At 42.0% G+C, this 16,344-nt stretch overlaps 1 protein-coding gene across 3 annotated transcripts; it reads left to right on the top strand.

Annotated features, from left to right (window-relative positions):
• Positions 1–3,007: 3,007 nt before the first annotated feature.
• On the top strand, positions 3,008–15,676 carry MARVELD2 (MARVEL domain containing 2). Of its 3 annotated transcripts, none has more exons than XM_043546271.1 (7): positions 3,008–3,257; positions 4,053–5,225; positions 9,284–9,316; positions 10,849–10,982; positions 11,604–11,775; positions 12,231–12,281; positions 14,053–15,676. In XM_043546271.1, the coding sequence occupies exons 1-7, from the start codon at positions 3,192–3,194 to the stop codon at positions 14,167–14,169; spliced, it is 1,746 nt and encodes a 581-aa protein (XP_043402206.1). In that variant the 5' UTR covers positions 3,008–3,191; the 3' UTR covers positions 14,170–15,676. The 3 variants fall into 3 exon arrangements, with proteins under 3 accessions (XP_043402206.1, XP_043402207.1, XP_027677507.1); XM_043546272.1 differs by lacking the exon at positions 14,053–15,676 and adding an exon at positions 13,301–14,044 and having other exon boundaries at positions 3,060–3,257; XM_027821706.3 differs by lacking the exon at positions 3,008–3,257 and adding an exon at positions 3,292–3,463.
• Positions 15,677–16,344: the final 668 nt, after the last annotated feature.

Below are 16,344 nucleotides of genomic sequence, written 5' to 3'. Positions count from 1 at the left end.
CATGTCTGTAATTGCGTGACCAGAGAGATTGAAGTGTTCTCTGACTGGTTTATGAATGTTATAATTCTTGACATCTGATTTATGTCCATTTATTCTTTTACGTAGAGACTGTCCAGTTTGACCAATGTACATGCAGAGGGGCATTGCTGGCACATATCATACTGGTGGATGTGCAGGTGAACGAGCCTCTGATAGTGTGGCTGATGTTATTAGGCCCTGTGATGGTGTCCCCTGAATAGATATGTGGGCACAGTTGGCAACGGGCTTTGTTGCAAGGATAGGTTCCTGGGTTAGTGGTTCTGTTGTGTGGTAGGTGGTTGCTGGTGAGTATTTGCTTCAGGTTGGGGGGCTGTCTGTAGGCAAGGACTGGCCTGTCTCCCAAGATTTGTGAGAGTGTTGGCTCAAGAAACTCCGTGAAAAAGCATAAGATCAAATCCGCACAGACACACCCCTGAAACCCTGACCTGGGATATTCTATCTACTACCCAAGATCCATAAACCTGGAAATCCTGGGTGCCCCATCATCTCAGGCATTGGCACCCTGACAGCAGGATTGTCTGGCTATGTAGACTCCCTCCTCAGGCCCTATGCTACCAGCACTCCCAGCTACCTTCGAGACACCACTGACTTCCTGAGGAAACTACAATCCATCGGTGATCTTCCTGATAACACCATCCTGGCCACTATGGATGTAGAAGCCTTCTATACCAACATTCCACACAAAGATGGACTACAAGCCATCAAGAACACTATCCCCGATTAATGTCACGGCTAACCTGGTGGCTGAACTTTGTGACTTGGTCCTTACTCATAACTATTTTACATTTGGGGACAATGTATACCTTCAAATCAGCGGCACTGCTATGGGTACCCGCATGGCCCCACAATATGCCAACATTTTTATGGCTGACTTAGAACAACGCTTCCTCAGCTCTCATCCCCTAACGCCCCTACTCTACTTGTGCTATATTGATGACATCTTCATCATCTGGACCCATGGAAAAGAAGCCCTTGAGGAATTCCACCATGATTTCAACAATTTCCATCCCACCATCAACCTCAGCCTGGTCCAGTCCACACAAGAAATCTACTTCCTGGACACTACAGTGCTAATAAACGATGGTCACATAAACAGCACCCTATACCGGAAACCTACTGACCGCTATTCCTACCTACATGCCTCCAGCTTTCACCCTGACCACACCACACGATCCATCGTCTACAGCTAAGCTCTGCGATACAACCGCATTTGCTCCAACCCCTCAGACAGAGACAAATACCTACAAGATCTCTATCAAGCATTCTTACAACTACAGTACCCATCTGCGGAAGTGAAGAAACAGATTGATAGAGTCAGAAGAGTTCCCAGAAGTCACCTACTACAGGACAAGCCTAACAAAGAAAATAACAGAACGCCACTAGCCGTCACCTTTAGCCTCCAACTAAAACCCCTCCAACGCATTATTAAGGATCTACAACCTATCCTGAAGGATGACCCAACACTCTCACAAATCTTGAGAGACAGGCCAGTCCTTGCCTACAGACAGCCCCCCAACCTGAAGCAAATACTCACCAGCAACCACCTACCACACAACAGAACCACTAACCCAGGAACCTATCCTTGCAACAAAGCCCGTTGCCAACTGTGCCCACATATCTATTCAGGGGACACCATCGCAGGGCCTAATAACATCAGCCACACTATCAGAGGCTTGTTGACCTGCACATCCACCAATGTGATATATGTTATCATGTGCTAGCAATGCCCCTCGGCCGTGTACATTGGTCAAACTGGACAGTCTCTAAGTAAAAGAATAAATGGACACAAATCAGATCTCAAGAATTATAACACTCATAAATCAGTTGGAGAACACTTCAATCTCTCTGGTCATGCGATTACAGACATGAAAATTACGATATTACAACAAAAAAACTTCAAATCCAGACTCCAGTGAGAGACTGTTGAATTGGAATTCATTTGCAACTTAGGTTACCTTGCATAATGACTTAGCCACTCCCAGTCTCTATTCAAGCCTATTTCCCCTTGTTTTTTTCTACCCCCCCCCCCCCCCCACGTTCTTGTTAAACCCTGGATTTGTGCTGAAAATAGCCTAACTTGATTATCATACACATTGTAAGGAGAGTGATCACTTTAGATAAGCTATTCCCAACAGGACAGTGGCGTAGGGGGAAGTATTTTTTCATGCTTTGTGTGTATAAAAAGATCTTCTACACTTTCCACAGTATGCATCCCATGAAGTGAGCTGTAGCTCACGAAAGCTTATGCTCAAATAAATTGGTTAGTCTCTAACGTGCCATAAGTACTCCTTTTTCTTTTTGCGAATACAGACTAACACAGCTGTTACTCTGAAATCTATCTTTTTGTTAGTCTCCTAATGAACATGAATGCAGTAGTTTATTACATCCTTAGTACTCCAGTATGTTTCTAGGGACAGGGGAATGAGATACTAGCAACTAGTGCTTAGGTTTTGCTCTGTGGTACCTTGAAGGTGGGGGGTGTGCTGTTGTTGTAGTTCAAGGCAGTAGCGGTTATTGCCCACGCAAGCTTCACTCTCAGCTCTGCCCCGCTCCCAAGGCATGCCCCATCCTACCCCTTTACGTGGCGGTCAGCATCTTTCACCTCGCTGCTACGCAAAGGAGTCTTGGTTTAGTTGAAAGAAAAGAAGTATTTGGGGCACCTTAGAGATTAACAAATTTATTAGAGCATAAGCTTTCCTGAGCTACAGCTCACTTCATCAGCTGCATACAGTGGAAAATATAGCAGGGAGATTTTATATACACAGAGAACACAAAACAATGGGTGTTACCATACCGACTGTTACAAGAGTGATCAGGAAAAGTGAGCTATTACCAGCGGGGGGGGGAGGGAGGGGGGACCTTTTGTAGTGATAATCAAGGTGGGCCATTTCCAGCACTTTACAAGAACAGTAGAAGGGGAAATAAACAAGGGGAAATAGTTTTACTTTACTTTAGTTTGCAGTCCAGGGTAAAGCACGGCTCAGGCAGGTTCCCTGGCCTCACCCGCCCCATAGCAGTTGGGATTTACTGCCCAAGGCTGGCGTGAGGACGGGTCCGTAGGTTTCTCGCTGCAGAGGGAGCCAGGCAGGCCGGGGAGCAGAGCGCTGCAGTTCAGCGCAATTTACCGTGTCTGCCCCCAGGGCAAATGGTGCATGGACGGGCCAGGCCGAGCAGGGCGCAGGTGCCCGCGAGGCCCGGGCTGGAGGCGGGGCCGGCAGGTGAGTTCCCGGGGCGGGGCTGGAGGGGGCGGGCTGTCGCCTGACTCGAAGGGCGGGAGCGACCCAGGCGAGCGCGGATCCAAGCGCAGCGCAGCGCCTTCCTGCGCGGAGTGGCCCGGCCCGGCCCCACCCCACCGCGGCCGGGCGTTGTGCGGCGGGGCCGTGCGCGGAGCTGAGAAGTCGCTGGCGGGACGCGGAGGCTCGCGGTGAGCGGGGCGGCCCTTTGTCTGGCCGGGGGGAGAGGCGAGGAGGACAAGGGCTGTGCAGGGGCGGAGGGTGTCGGGAGCCGGCTCTCTGCAGATCCCGTTGCAGAATCGGGGCTCAAGACCCCCTGCTCCTGGGACTCGGTGAAACAGCGGCCAGAGAAGTGTCCCGTGCGTCTCTGCGCGTCACTTGATTGGGAGGGGCTCGGTATAAAATCCCTGGAGTTTAGTTTACAGGCAATTAAACAATTCCCCACCCTTCGCTCTTAGACCTTGCATTGTCAACGTGAAATGGCTGCTGCGGTCATTGTTGGTTTCTTTGCGTTACCTTCGCTGTAACGCCAGAGGATAAAATATGAAGCATGATTGTTTCCAGGTGGAATGGGTTTATTTTTTTTTAAAGTGTTGGCCTTTCTTTGAAGAATGCACCAGTTTTCGTGGGGTTGTAAGTCTGTCGAGGAATAGTTTTTATTTTTGGCTTGTTCAGTGCTGAGCCCGTTGTTAGTATTTAACAATTTCTTCAATGATGTTTGTAGGAACCGCAAATGAAGTGGGAAGGGGATAATTTATAAATATTCATTCAATTATCTAGGTGTTCCTAGAACAGGAGATCGAATCACAAATGTCTTCCAGAAGTGCGTTGTCGCAGCACAGATCGAGGCAGCATGGCAGAGCTACACAATATGATGAAGTATACGTGGATTCCTCTTTTTTAGAAGATACAGCAAGTCTGCCTCAAAGTTCACAAAATGCTGAACTGCTACTGAGTGTGGATGCCTTGCCAGCACCACCTCTCCCACTGCAACCACCTCTCGGCCCTGAATTTTACCCAAGTGATCAAGAAGAACCCCCTGATCTCAAACCCGTCAGGCGGTTCATTCCAGACTCCTGGAAGAACTTCTTCAAAGGGAGAAGAAATAATCCAGAATTGGATAAGCCAGCATCAGATATAAAATACACTTCTGGTGGAGTTGAGTGTTCTCCACCAGCGTCTCCAGTACAGCAAAGCCACAAGTCAGCTGCTAGTTCTTATAAAGACCCATATGGAGGGTCAGGTGGAAGCTATAATTCACGCAAAGAAGCTGAAGCCATGCTTACCCAAGATCTTTATTCCTCCCTAGAACGACATACTCAAATGGCTCTAACTTACAGTGAGAAAGTGGAAGCTTATAATCTGAGATACTCCTACATGAAATCATGGGCAGGTTTACTCAGAATTCTGTGTGTCGTAGAGTTGCTTTTAGGTGCAGCTGTCTTTGCTTGTGTCACAGCCTATATACACAAAGATAATGAATGGTACAACATGTTTGGATACTCACAGCCGTATGGTTTTACAGCAAACAGTATATATGGAGGCTATTATTATAGTGGCCCCAAAACCCCTTTTATACTTGTTGTAGCAGGCTTGGCTTGGTTAGTGACCATAGCGCTTCTAGTGCTTGGCATGTCAATGTACTATCGAACTATTCTTCTGGACTCGAATTGGTGGCCTTTAACTGAATTTGGAATTAATGTTGCATTATTCATTCTGTATATGGCTGCTGCGATAGTCTATGTGAATGATGCTAACCGAGGTGGACTCTGCTATTACCAATTATTTAAAACACCAATGAATGCATCATTTTGCCGCATAGAAGGGGGACAGACAGCAGCAATGATCTTTTTGTTTGTCACAGTGATTGTCTATCTTATTAGTACAGTTGTTAGCCTAAAGCTATGGAGACATGAAGGAGCAAGGAGGCACAGAGAACGAATGGAACAAGAGGTAAGTCAAAAACTATCAGATCAAACTGATTGCATCAATTTTCTTGTGTGCGTTTAGAGTGCACGTTGCAAGGTGGGATTAAGTAGTAAACATTGGGTTCCAGTTATCATTGTGCCTTGGGCTAATTGTTACGTTAGGCAAGTCATCTTGGTACTAGTTTTCCCAACTATACAACAGGAATATTTACCCACTTCTGTAATATTCTGAGCTCCCTAAAGGAAAGTGTCACATTGCGAGGTGCATTCCAGACCAGTGAGGGGTTGTGTCACTGCCTGCCCTCAGTGCTTAATTTGTAATGAAAGAGGTGCTGGGGCCCAAGCAATTTTTTTTTTTTTATTTTTACTTTCATAACGATGCAGCAACCCCGGAGGTGCCAGGGCTATGTACTGCCAAACCTAGAGGTGCAGCAAGCCGCCCTGGCACAAATGAAGCACTGACTGCTCTGTAATCTTGGGTGCCTCACAATGCTTTGCTGCTGTAGTTCTCAGCTAGAGCAACTCACAAACAGCCTGCAGGTCACACTCTGAGTGTGTCTGTGTAGCTGCAGCTCTGGTCCATCAGCTCGGACCCCAGCAGCATGTCAGCAGCATCCAGTCACACTCTGGCCTTAGTTATTATTTGCAGGTGACCCCAATACATTTCCAGTCCTGAATTTTCAGATAGTAAAGGTCCATTGCCCCTGTAAAGAGTCAACATTGAACAGTTTGCTACTTTAACCGGAGTTACCAAACGGTTCAGTTTAAACACAGCACTGAATTAGTTTAGATGAATAATAAAACAAGTTTATTTTACTACAAAGAGAAGTAAGTATCAGGTATTAAAGTCAGAAATAGTTACAAGAGAAATAAAGATAAAATGCTTCCTAGTAGCTGAAATTTAACAAGCTAGACTTGGTTCAAAGTAGTCTTTACCACGTTTCCAACAACATGGCTGATCAAATTCTAGGTCACACCCTCTCCCGCCAGCCCCCCCAATTCAAAGGGGTGGTTCCTTTTGTCCTCTTCGGTGAGAGAGAGATTGGGGTGTGTTTGCCTCTCACTTCTGTAGTTCAGTAATCCTTTGAAATGCATTTTCCTGAGGTTTACCCCTAGATAAAGTTCATTCTAGCTGTGAGAAAGGAGATGTGAAGTGAAAGAAGTTCCTTGCTGTTGTTTGCCGAAATGCAAGTCGCTCTGTGCCTGACCTTGTTCTTTGCCAGATTGCTGATCAACTTTAATGACACTTGGCTGGAGGTGTCACTTTGTCCTTTCTTTGAGAAACCAGTTACCCTACAGCAGTGGTTTTCAAACTTTTTGTACTGGTGACCCCTTTCACACAGCAAACCTCTGAGTGTGATCCTTGCTTATATGTTAAAAATGGGGGAGGGGGAGATAAATGTAATGGGGCCTGGGAGCTGTCAGCCCCAAGGAGCTGATAACTTGCAACCTGCATGTAACCACTTTGCAACCCCCCTGAGGGGTCAAGACCCCAGTCTGAGAACCCCTGCCCTAGAGTTGTCTTGTAAACACACTGTTGGCATAATTTCAGTTTATGTTAATAACTCTTAATACGTATTTCATACATACTTTACATAAGAATATTGATGATTGTGTTATAAATTTTTAACAAGGCATATTTTGCACAATTATTACAGTAGTGTGTAGGGTTTGAATACAGGGGTGGTCACAGAAAGGCACTAGCAAAGCACCTGATCCAGCATCCATTGAAGTCAGTGGTAGTCTTTCCATTGATTTCAGCAGACCTTGGGTCATGCAGTCACATGGAAAATATTGAAGTACTTTCCCTAAGTCAGCTGGTCAACTGCTTCTTAGTACATACTCTCCTCTGAACAAAAGATAGTCAGTTTATACTATATTCTTCCCTTACGTTAACACTTTAGTAGGAGGCCTTAAAGCAAATGAGCCTCTGAAGACAGAACTTTCAATTTAGAAGTTTGTCAGAGCTACTCTAAGGATATTAGAAACTGATTTTGTGAAGTGTGCAAAATACCAGACCACCACTCCTGACATATCTATGTATTTTCAGCTTTCCTCACACTACTAATTCAACACTGTGTTCTTGGATCTGAGAAGCCAAAGACAAGCCTAAGTATTTGTCACTTATGTAATGATAAAAAGAAAAGGAGGACTTGTGGCGCCTTAGAGACTAACAAATTTATTTGAGCATAAGCATAATCGGATGTGAGTGATGAAGTGAGCTGTAGCTCACGAAAGCCTATGCTCAGATAAATTTGTTAGTCTCTAAGGTGCCACAAGTACTCCTTTTCTTTTTGCGGATACAGACTAACACGGCTGCTACTCTGAAACCTGTCATGATGTAATGATGTTTCTCTGATATTTAGAGTAAGAAAGGTTGCCAGTTTTTTAAATACAGAAAGCTAGATAACTGAGTGCTGCTTTTTACTGGTTTCCTATGGTCTGGATATCGTGTGTGAAACAAAAAAAACTTTAATGCATTAGTCCTTAAATTCTAAATCAGTTTTCAGGTCTGTTCCTGCAGGCCCTTTCTCATTAGCATATTTACACTGTTTGTATGCCTTGTAGCTCTTGTATTAAAAAAAATCATAATTCTTGATATCTAGTTATTTTAGCAATATTGGGCATAGGTGGAGTGGCTTAAGGCTTAAAAGGAAAAAAAATCCAATGAAATAAAATATATTTTCATTATGCAGCATACAAATCTGCTATAAAGCATCATGCTGTGACTTTGATAGAGTTCAATACAAATTATGTTGTAGGGGCTCTAAATATAAGACTGCAGGATCACTTGTGCTGTGTTTCAACTATTTTGCAATTGGATTTGCAACATATTAGGAACATCCTTTATTATTAATTGCTTAATCTCCTATCTGGTGGATGATAACAGAAAATTTGTTTTATTTTTGCTTTATCTATCAGCTAAAGCATTCCAAGTGGGTTGTGCAAAACATGATCAAATTGAAACTCACATTTTTATTAAAACTTATAAAAATCACTAAAATATCACATTCCACAGAATTCAGTGGATATACTTGAGCCACACCTAAATAGGATTCAGTTTTTGATTTTCCTTCTCACTAGGGAGGAAGAACAGTGGATTTCCTCCACTTTCTAATTTCAAACTTTAATCTTTCCTTTGTAAAATTCTCCTTAAAAGACACAGTTTTACTCATGAGTGTCCTAATTTTAAATTAAATGAGTAGCTGTATCATTCTCGCAATATTTTGTTAGAAGATTAATTTTATATTATAAAAATCTGAAAAAGTAAGTTTTACTGAAGTTTATATATAAAATGATCAAATTATTCTCACCCACCCTCCAACATTCTTCTACTCTAGTTACTTGAAAATATTCCTAAATAGATTATTTTTATAGTGGTTGGTTTGACTGAGCTGAGTATGATGGAAAATTGTTGAGGGCTGAGTTATTTCCCAAAACAGATTTTAAAAAAAGAATGATTACTGCCCCCAAAGAGTTCATGGGTTAATATCGGACAAAATATAAGAGAGTAACAAAAATGGTCGGGAGGAGATTGAAGTATCTTATCTAAAAGTAGTAACTGAAAGCCTGTGCTGTCCCACAGGTGTAATTCTTAAAGTTTTGTGTGTGGTGTTGTTTTTAAATAAATGCCAAAAATGGCTCAGAACTAAACTGGATGGTAACAAACTGAATCTCAGTGACGGTTCAACCTGGCGATGAACAAAAAAAACCAACCTGTCAGCCATTCTTGCAACCGTTTCTGTCACTTCTCAGTGACTCAGCAGACAGCCTGGGCTGCAGAGTGACAATCCTGGAATCTTCTTATAAGATGCTCCAAATAAACTGGTCTAAATTGTTAGAATATTTTTTGAATTACTGGCTTCTCTCTTTAAAATTTTCTTTAAAACTAATGACACCATACTGCCACATGCAGCTTTCCTGAAAATAATACATTTACTCATATTTAAACATTAATTGGTCACAAATACCCTTTGTCCTATGACTTTTATGGGGTTTAGGATATTAAAGGTTTGTGCTTTTGCAGAATACATGCGTGATTCAAACCTTCGTTAAGCAATAAACTGTCTCCTTTTTTTTTAGATGAAAACACAATCTTTTCTACCAAAAAGGATGGTAAGAATCAAATTTATTCTCTCCTGTGTCTGTCTCTCATAATTTTCTGACTGATATTATTATAGGATGGAAAGAGGTAAAGTTTTCCAAAGTGCTGACCAGAATAGGTTAATCTCTGTGTCAGATTCTCGCATTAAGTCTTAGCTCCTTAACACAAGACCGGTGGAACGCCACTATTTCTCAACATTTTCTGGTCCTGAGGGAAGTCGTGGTCAGGTAGAACTCAAGCAATACCCCCTTTAGAGTATATCAACATTGCCTTCTGAATATTGTGGTTAACTTCCTTGACCATGGTAAACAAAGGAACTCCCTGCAGGAACGAGCAGCTCTCCTCTAGAGCTTAGTGATGCTCATCAAGTGGCCTTTCTTGGTTTCAGCCTTGTTTTCCAGCTGGATCTGGTTCAGAGCTCTAAATTCTAATTCTTTGCCTCAAGTGTTTTGGTGCATCTGTGGTGCCTTTTTGTGTGTGTGTGTCAGTTTCTTGTTTTCAGCAGACTTAAGACCGTTTGTGTTGGTGCTTGGTCTGTTACTTTTTTGAGTATGCTTGGGTTCAGTACTTCTTGGCACACATTTCTCTTGTTGTTCTGGTGCCTCCCTTGACAGGTCAGGACTTGACCCATTCTCCTCCCCCTTGGTGTTTTGGCAAGTATGACAGTGAGGAAGAAAGAAAGTTCGGTGTCTTCACATCTTGGCCATGTTGTAGGACGGGGTGGACAAACTTTTTGGCCCGAGGGCCAGACTTGTGGGGAGGAGGGAACTGCCTCCCAGCACTTGCTGGCCACGCGGCTGGGAGCCAGGGGAGCGGAGCAGGGTCACTCCACTTCCCTCAGGAAGTGGCCAGCCCGCCCCACACAGCCCCCCCCGAAGGGGGCTGTGTATGGCACCAAAATAGCTAGGGACGGCCCTGCAACCATGATATGCAGGATATATCTGCACATGTCATCTGATGACATATCATCTTTTCTCTGTGCCCACCACAACACCAAATAAGGATACTTATTCCTACACTCCAGCAGGACCCTCAGGGAATGGGAAAAATTTTTGCTGATTGACAGAGATTAAATTAGATCCACTGAGCAACCTTTCTTCATAGTTTTCTTGTTGCACGATCACAATTAGTCTAGTAATACCTTAGGGGACTTCCTTAAACTTTCCAGTACTTCATTCAAGTCATACAAGACTAATACAGTATTCCCAAGCCCCCAGAGGAATGCTGTATTAAGGAACTGGTGTCACTACTGGGGGAGATTTAAGGTGGTTGTGTTGTGTGAGAAATCTCACTTTATATTTCTATATCCCGTGGTGGTGTAGCCATGTTGGTCACAGTATATTAGAGAGGCAAGGTGGGTTGGTCCAATAAAAGATATTCACCCACTTTACATTTACCAGTTTTCTAACTCATGCTTTGTTTTTGTCTCTAATATTACAGTTGCATTCAGGAAGGCATAGGAAACTGTTTAATACCTGCAACTTTAACTCCACGCTAACAATTATTTTGTGTTTATGTTTATCATTTTTACTTTTAAAATTAGTATGAAAGTGAAGACAGACCAAGAGAGGTCAATTACAGGCAATTTAAATCGGTGGAAATGAAACCTGAACTACTTAATGGCCACATACCATCAGGGTACATTCCTAAGCCTATAGTGATGCCAGACTACTTAGCGTGAGTGTTTTTGTAATTTTCCATTGTTTGTTTCATCAAAGAGGTGGTATTTTTTCTATTGGCTTATTTTAGTATCTAACCACTTTTTCATACTTCATACTCTATTGGTCTCCAATTTCTTAGACATGAATTTTAAATAAGAGAATGATGGCCTGTGGACGTAGCATGTACATATTTAATATAAATGCATAATTTAAAAAATCAAAATTTTGTAGTAGATTAAATAATTAAAATATCTAACAGAATATTTACCAAGGGGATGAGGAAAGGACATACAGTGATACAAAAATAACTGAGAGAATAAATGTACAGGCATTTTTTTGAACTTTTCTAGAACCTGCAATACTTGTTAAACAGTCTGACTGACAAAATCAGAATCAAACCTAAGCAAAGCAAATTTAGAAATGAGTAAAATTCACAAAAAGTAATAGTCTTTGCAAGCTAATAAAACTCCATAGTTCCATAAGGACATGTTTCAAATAATGTTAATTTGCATAACACTTAACTCAGATTTCAAAGTCTTGCGTATAACCTGCTGAAGTTTGCATGTGTTCAAAAAGCCACATTTACAGCTTTTTTGGAAAGTCAAAACTCCAGCACTAATAATCGTTTTTCTTATAGGAAATACCCAGCAATTCAGACAGACGATGAGCGAGATCGCTATAAAGCTGTGTTTAACGATCAGTTTGCTGAATATAAAGAGCTCTCTGCTGAAGTTCAGGTGGTCCTAAAAAAATTTGATGATTTGGATGTATTGGTGAGCAAGCTCTCTCTTCACCCTGGAAACACGCTGGTAAGTAGCTAATTAGATGCATGTGTTTTTAAAAAAATTAATCGCAAAACCAAACTAATTTGTTTTTGAGAATTGAGCACAATCTTAAACAGCTAGACTGCCTATGGGAAGAGAGAGACCTGATAATGCTAAAGATGAACAAACAGGATGGACTTGATCTCCTGAAAACCTATTGTCTTCATATTACAGAAATAGTGAAACACTTCATAACTAGCTTTGACCCCCTATTTTCATCCGTTTCTATTTTAGTTGTTTTCAGTTAGTTTCCATCTTAATTGAAAGTTTTGACTAACTTTAGTTGTTAGTGTTGACAAATTCAAACTAATGTTTTCAATGAAAACAAAAACTAAGATATATCTCAGTTCACACATTTGACAAGTCTGGGTAGAACTTATGGGAGAACACTAACAACAAACATAAGGTTTTTAAAATGCTTCACCATTTTGTTTTAATAGGAACATGACAGAATTTCAAAAGTTCTGCAAGAATACAAAAAGAAGAAGAATGTGAGTATTTTCAGCTTTACGTTTTAATACTAGTTTGCAGCAGGGGCATAGGCATGGTGGGCCATGGCCCACCCACTTAGCATCCAGGCCCAGGCCCAGCCCCAGCACCCCAATCCCACTTCCTGGCAGGAGTACTGCGGGGGGGCAGAGTGGGTAGGGTCACGGGAGCTCCCGTTTTTCTGGGCCCCACCTGGGCACACCCCCTTGGCCCAGTGGCTAATCTGCCAATGGGAGGAGGGCAGGTGAGTGAGCAGGCAGCCCACCAGCAGCAGAGGAACCCTCCAAAAGGGTAGGCCTGCCGTTGGGGGAGCCAGTCCCAGTTTGGGGCAGCGTTACCACTGGAGAACGCCATCTCCTCCTGGAGCTGGGTGCACACCTAGGGCTCGGGCCCCTGGCCAGAGCGTCCATCGCCCCCCGCAAGGCCGGCTGGAGGTGGGGACGAGGCGGCCCCGAACCCTCATGTCCTCCTTCCCCCCACCCCCTGTTGTTGCCCACCCACCTGAAGTTGGGGCCCGCCCAAGTGTCCCGTCCTGGCTATGCCACTGGTTTGCAATGATAATCCAATGGGTGGTTAAGAGGATGTAAGTCAGTGGTGGGCAACCACTCTGCTGGCGGGCCATGAGACAGTGTTTACATTGACGGTCCACAGGCACAGCCGCCCGCAGCTCCCAGTTCACGGTCATTGGGAGCTGCGGGCGGCTGTGCCGGTGGATGGTCAACGTAAACACTGTCTCGTGGCCCGCCAGCGGATTGCCCACCACTGATGTAAGTAGACAAAAGCAGCTTGAACAGCAGGCGCAATCTATTAGTTAAGGGTATGCCCAGCCTTTGCATGTTACAATGTTCAGTGTACCTGTCACATAAAATGCTGGAGACTTGAGAAAGTAGGTAAAGTTTGTTGTCCAACTCATTACAATTTCATGTTGGTTGCATCTTGTGATAGCTCTAAATATATAAACTAGATTTCAAAAGAAACCGTTGATGTTCTTAGGCTAAAGTGTTTTTCTGTTTGACGGTAGGTCCCATATATTAATGTCTTGCCTTGAGAAGGCTTGCTAACATTGTTCAGTTATTTTTTTGGAACCAATCCATTTTCCATCCACACATGCAACAAAAAGCCAACATTCCTTGTAAGTGATAAAAACAACAAGGTACATATGCTTAATCTTGAAAGGAAGTCTCTCATTTTCTTTTTAATCAACTCTTTTTTGGGGGGTGGAGGGGTGGACTATATATTAGTTGCAGAATAACTATTGCTGGAATCCAGAAGGGGTTCTACTTTATTGCTATTAAGTAGGTTAGGTAGGGGTGTGTGTAATTACTTGCATTCCAGTAAAATCTTGGCAATATAATCTCCTGATTTGTACCTTTTTGGTTTTTTTATTCAATGCAAATTGACGGTTCATATTAGTCTGTTTTGTCATTTGTTTTGTACATTCATTTTGTTTGTTTGTTTAAAGATCACCAGATACAAACCATCAGAACACAAATATGTAACTGAAACAGGGCAGCACAACAAATAAAATTGCATTACTTTACTAAATGGCTAAAATACGTCAAAACCACAGCCCCTTTTCCATCCACCAAGAAAGCAGGAAAAGGGCAGGTAGAAGAAATTATGTTCAGGAAAGAACAGCATGTGTTTGGAAGGCATGTATCCATATGCGTATGTGCTGTCCTCAGCCAACTGCATTATTGATTGTTCTTGGAGAAAACTGAAAGATACGTTGTATTAATATGAGTTGTTCATTTGCTTGTATCTTTCTTGCAGGATCCTACATTTCTGGAGAAAAAGGAACGTTGTGACTATCTAAAGAACAAACTTTCTCACATAAAACAAAGAATTCAGGACTATGATAAAGTTATGAATTGGAACACACACATATAGTATCACTCTAACTTTATGTGGAAGCTACTTAGTATATTGAAAGAGAAATGATTTTTAAATATTCAAAATTATCAACTTCCTAATGTGAAACTGATTGCTTCCTCAATCAATGCCGATATGTAGTCTCTTTAAATCTTGTGCATTTCTGACCGGTTTTGTACGGAATCATATTTTAAATGCAATATAACAAATAAGTTAACAAGCTGTTTTATGGCATCTACACTAATTGTATGTTTTATTAATAGATAAATGCCTAAGTCTGTCCCTTTTTATGCAGTCATAGGTATGGTTATTTTTACTCATCTGTTCTCCCTTTCTTTTGTCTCTCTCTTTCCATGTGTGCACCCTTTCCACCAGATCTGGTTCTTCTAGATCTAGTCAAGAATCTGTGCAGTAGTGCTGTAACAACCTCCGATAATGACTTGGTGTATTTCCTGTATAGTTAGAGCCCTGCAAATCTGCAGATATCCACTTCATATCTGCAGACCATGTTTGCGGATCAGATGCAGGTACAAAATTTGTATCTGCATAGGGCTCTACGTATCGTATTGGAAAAAACTGGGCTGTTTTTATGGCCCTGATTCAGCAGAGTATTTAAGCACTTCAGTTCAAATAAGTGAAACTGTTCATTCATGTCCTTACATGCTCCACAGAATCAGAGCCACTTGTTAGTCCTTGTCCCCTTTTTTCTCCCCATTCTGAAGGTGGTTGCTTTCTATGGGGTGAACCTACAGATCTCTCAGAAACCACTGAGTGGTGTCTACCTGACAGGAAGGAGAGAAATGTGGTACAAGCCTCCTTACTGTTTGATCCTGAATATTTATTTAGTGCTTATATCTTTCTTTTCTCATGCAGAAGTTCTAAAGAAAGCAGTTGAAGTTTTGCCTGAATAAGGACTGCAGAACAGGTCCTATATTAGCAACCATAGCATAGCTTAATTCTGACCTCTGCCTTGCAGAGGTGAGGTAACTTATTCACATTCCTAAACCATAGTAATATGGGAATGAAGAGATTATTGAACTCATGTCCAGTCTTGGCTAGTGCTGCTACGGAACTAGCACTCTCTACAAACCTCCCCTTGGTGACATAGGTAGAACTGCATGTGTTAAATTAAGGGAAGAAAACACCCAGAAGAACATGACTTTCTTGTTTTGAGAAAACTGGAGAGAGTAGCTGATGCAGGTAATTGTAAACACTAGGAGTCGAATGTACATAGTAAATTTTAAACTTAATTCTCAGTATAAAACCTCCCAAAAAAGTTATGGTACATAAACCATAAGCATCTGATGTAAATCCAAGTGAAATGTTTTTCACTGGTGAGACACAAGCCTCCAGAGATTTAGCGTACCTTTATACTAAACCTTACAATGTCGTCTGAATTTGTAAATCTGTCTCGTATCACAGTTGTAAATATACTTACAAACTTATGCAAACAATGTCATCTTATATGAATTTTATCTTTGTATGAACTTTTTTTTACTAATTAAAATACACTAAAATTGTTAGTCATTTTCTCATCGGTATTAGCTTCTTCACTGAACAGTTTTCTAGAACCAATATGTCACTGGACATTTCATTATGAAATATGTTATTTAAATGTCCAAAACATAATACTTGCTATAAGTACTTGGAACCAATTGCTTTTGTTAGGATTACATCATGGCTTTTGTTAGTCTTTTTTCTGAAACTTTCCATGCTTGGTCTCAGTTTAGAAGGGATTATATCTCCAAGCTATAATCAGTTATGAACTATGGTAGCTTTCCAAGTGTAGAGGAGAGGTACGTTCATAGCTCCTAGTGTAAGGCTGTGGTGTTTCCATGTGACCTTACACCGCTGTTCTAAAGCACTGCAAGTGTCTGTAACTCAAAGCCACTTCTAGCTTCCCCCCCCCCCCCTTTTTTTAAAAAGAAATGGGGAACACTTAAAGTGAAAAGAATTGTCACTGTAATATCAGTGATGGGTTTCAGTACTCACGATATGAAATTGGGATCGTTGACTTTTCAGCATGCTGTAAACTGGTCACATTGCTTATCCCATATATTTGAGAGCTTTATTATGCTACACACTTAAAAAGATAACCAGGAATAAAAATGTACATGCCACATGACCAAATGAATATTAGTTCAAGAACCTAAACTCAGGTTCTGACAGCTGAGAATTTAAACTGTAAACCGA

This window comes from Chelonia mydas, chromosome 5 (assembly GCF_015237465.2).
Source record: "Chelonia mydas isolate rCheMyd1 chromosome 5, rCheMyd1.pri.v2, whole genome shotgun sequence".
In the NCBI taxonomy this organism is placed as follows: Eukaryota; Metazoa; Chordata; order Testudines; family Cheloniidae; genus Chelonia; species Chelonia mydas.
The sequence above is the reverse complement of the archived record's forward strand: the minus strand, read 5'-3'. Positions and strand labels throughout refer to the sequence as shown.

Excerpts from the sequence above, each read along its gene's own strand:
- MARVELD2 (XM_043546271.1), top strand. The coding sequence starts at position 3,192 with ATGGACGGGCCAGGCCGAGCAGGGCGCAGGTGCCCGCGAGGCCCGGGC. Across the intron at positions 9,317-10,848 it reads CTTTTCTACCAAAAAGGATG|TATGAAAGTGAAGACAGACC; the intron begins GTAAGAATCAAA and ends TTTTAAAATTAG. Across the intron at positions 12,282-14,052 it reads AATACAAAAAGAAGAAGAAT|GATCCTACATTTCTGGAGAA; the intron begins GTGAGTATTTTC and ends TCTTTCTTGCAG.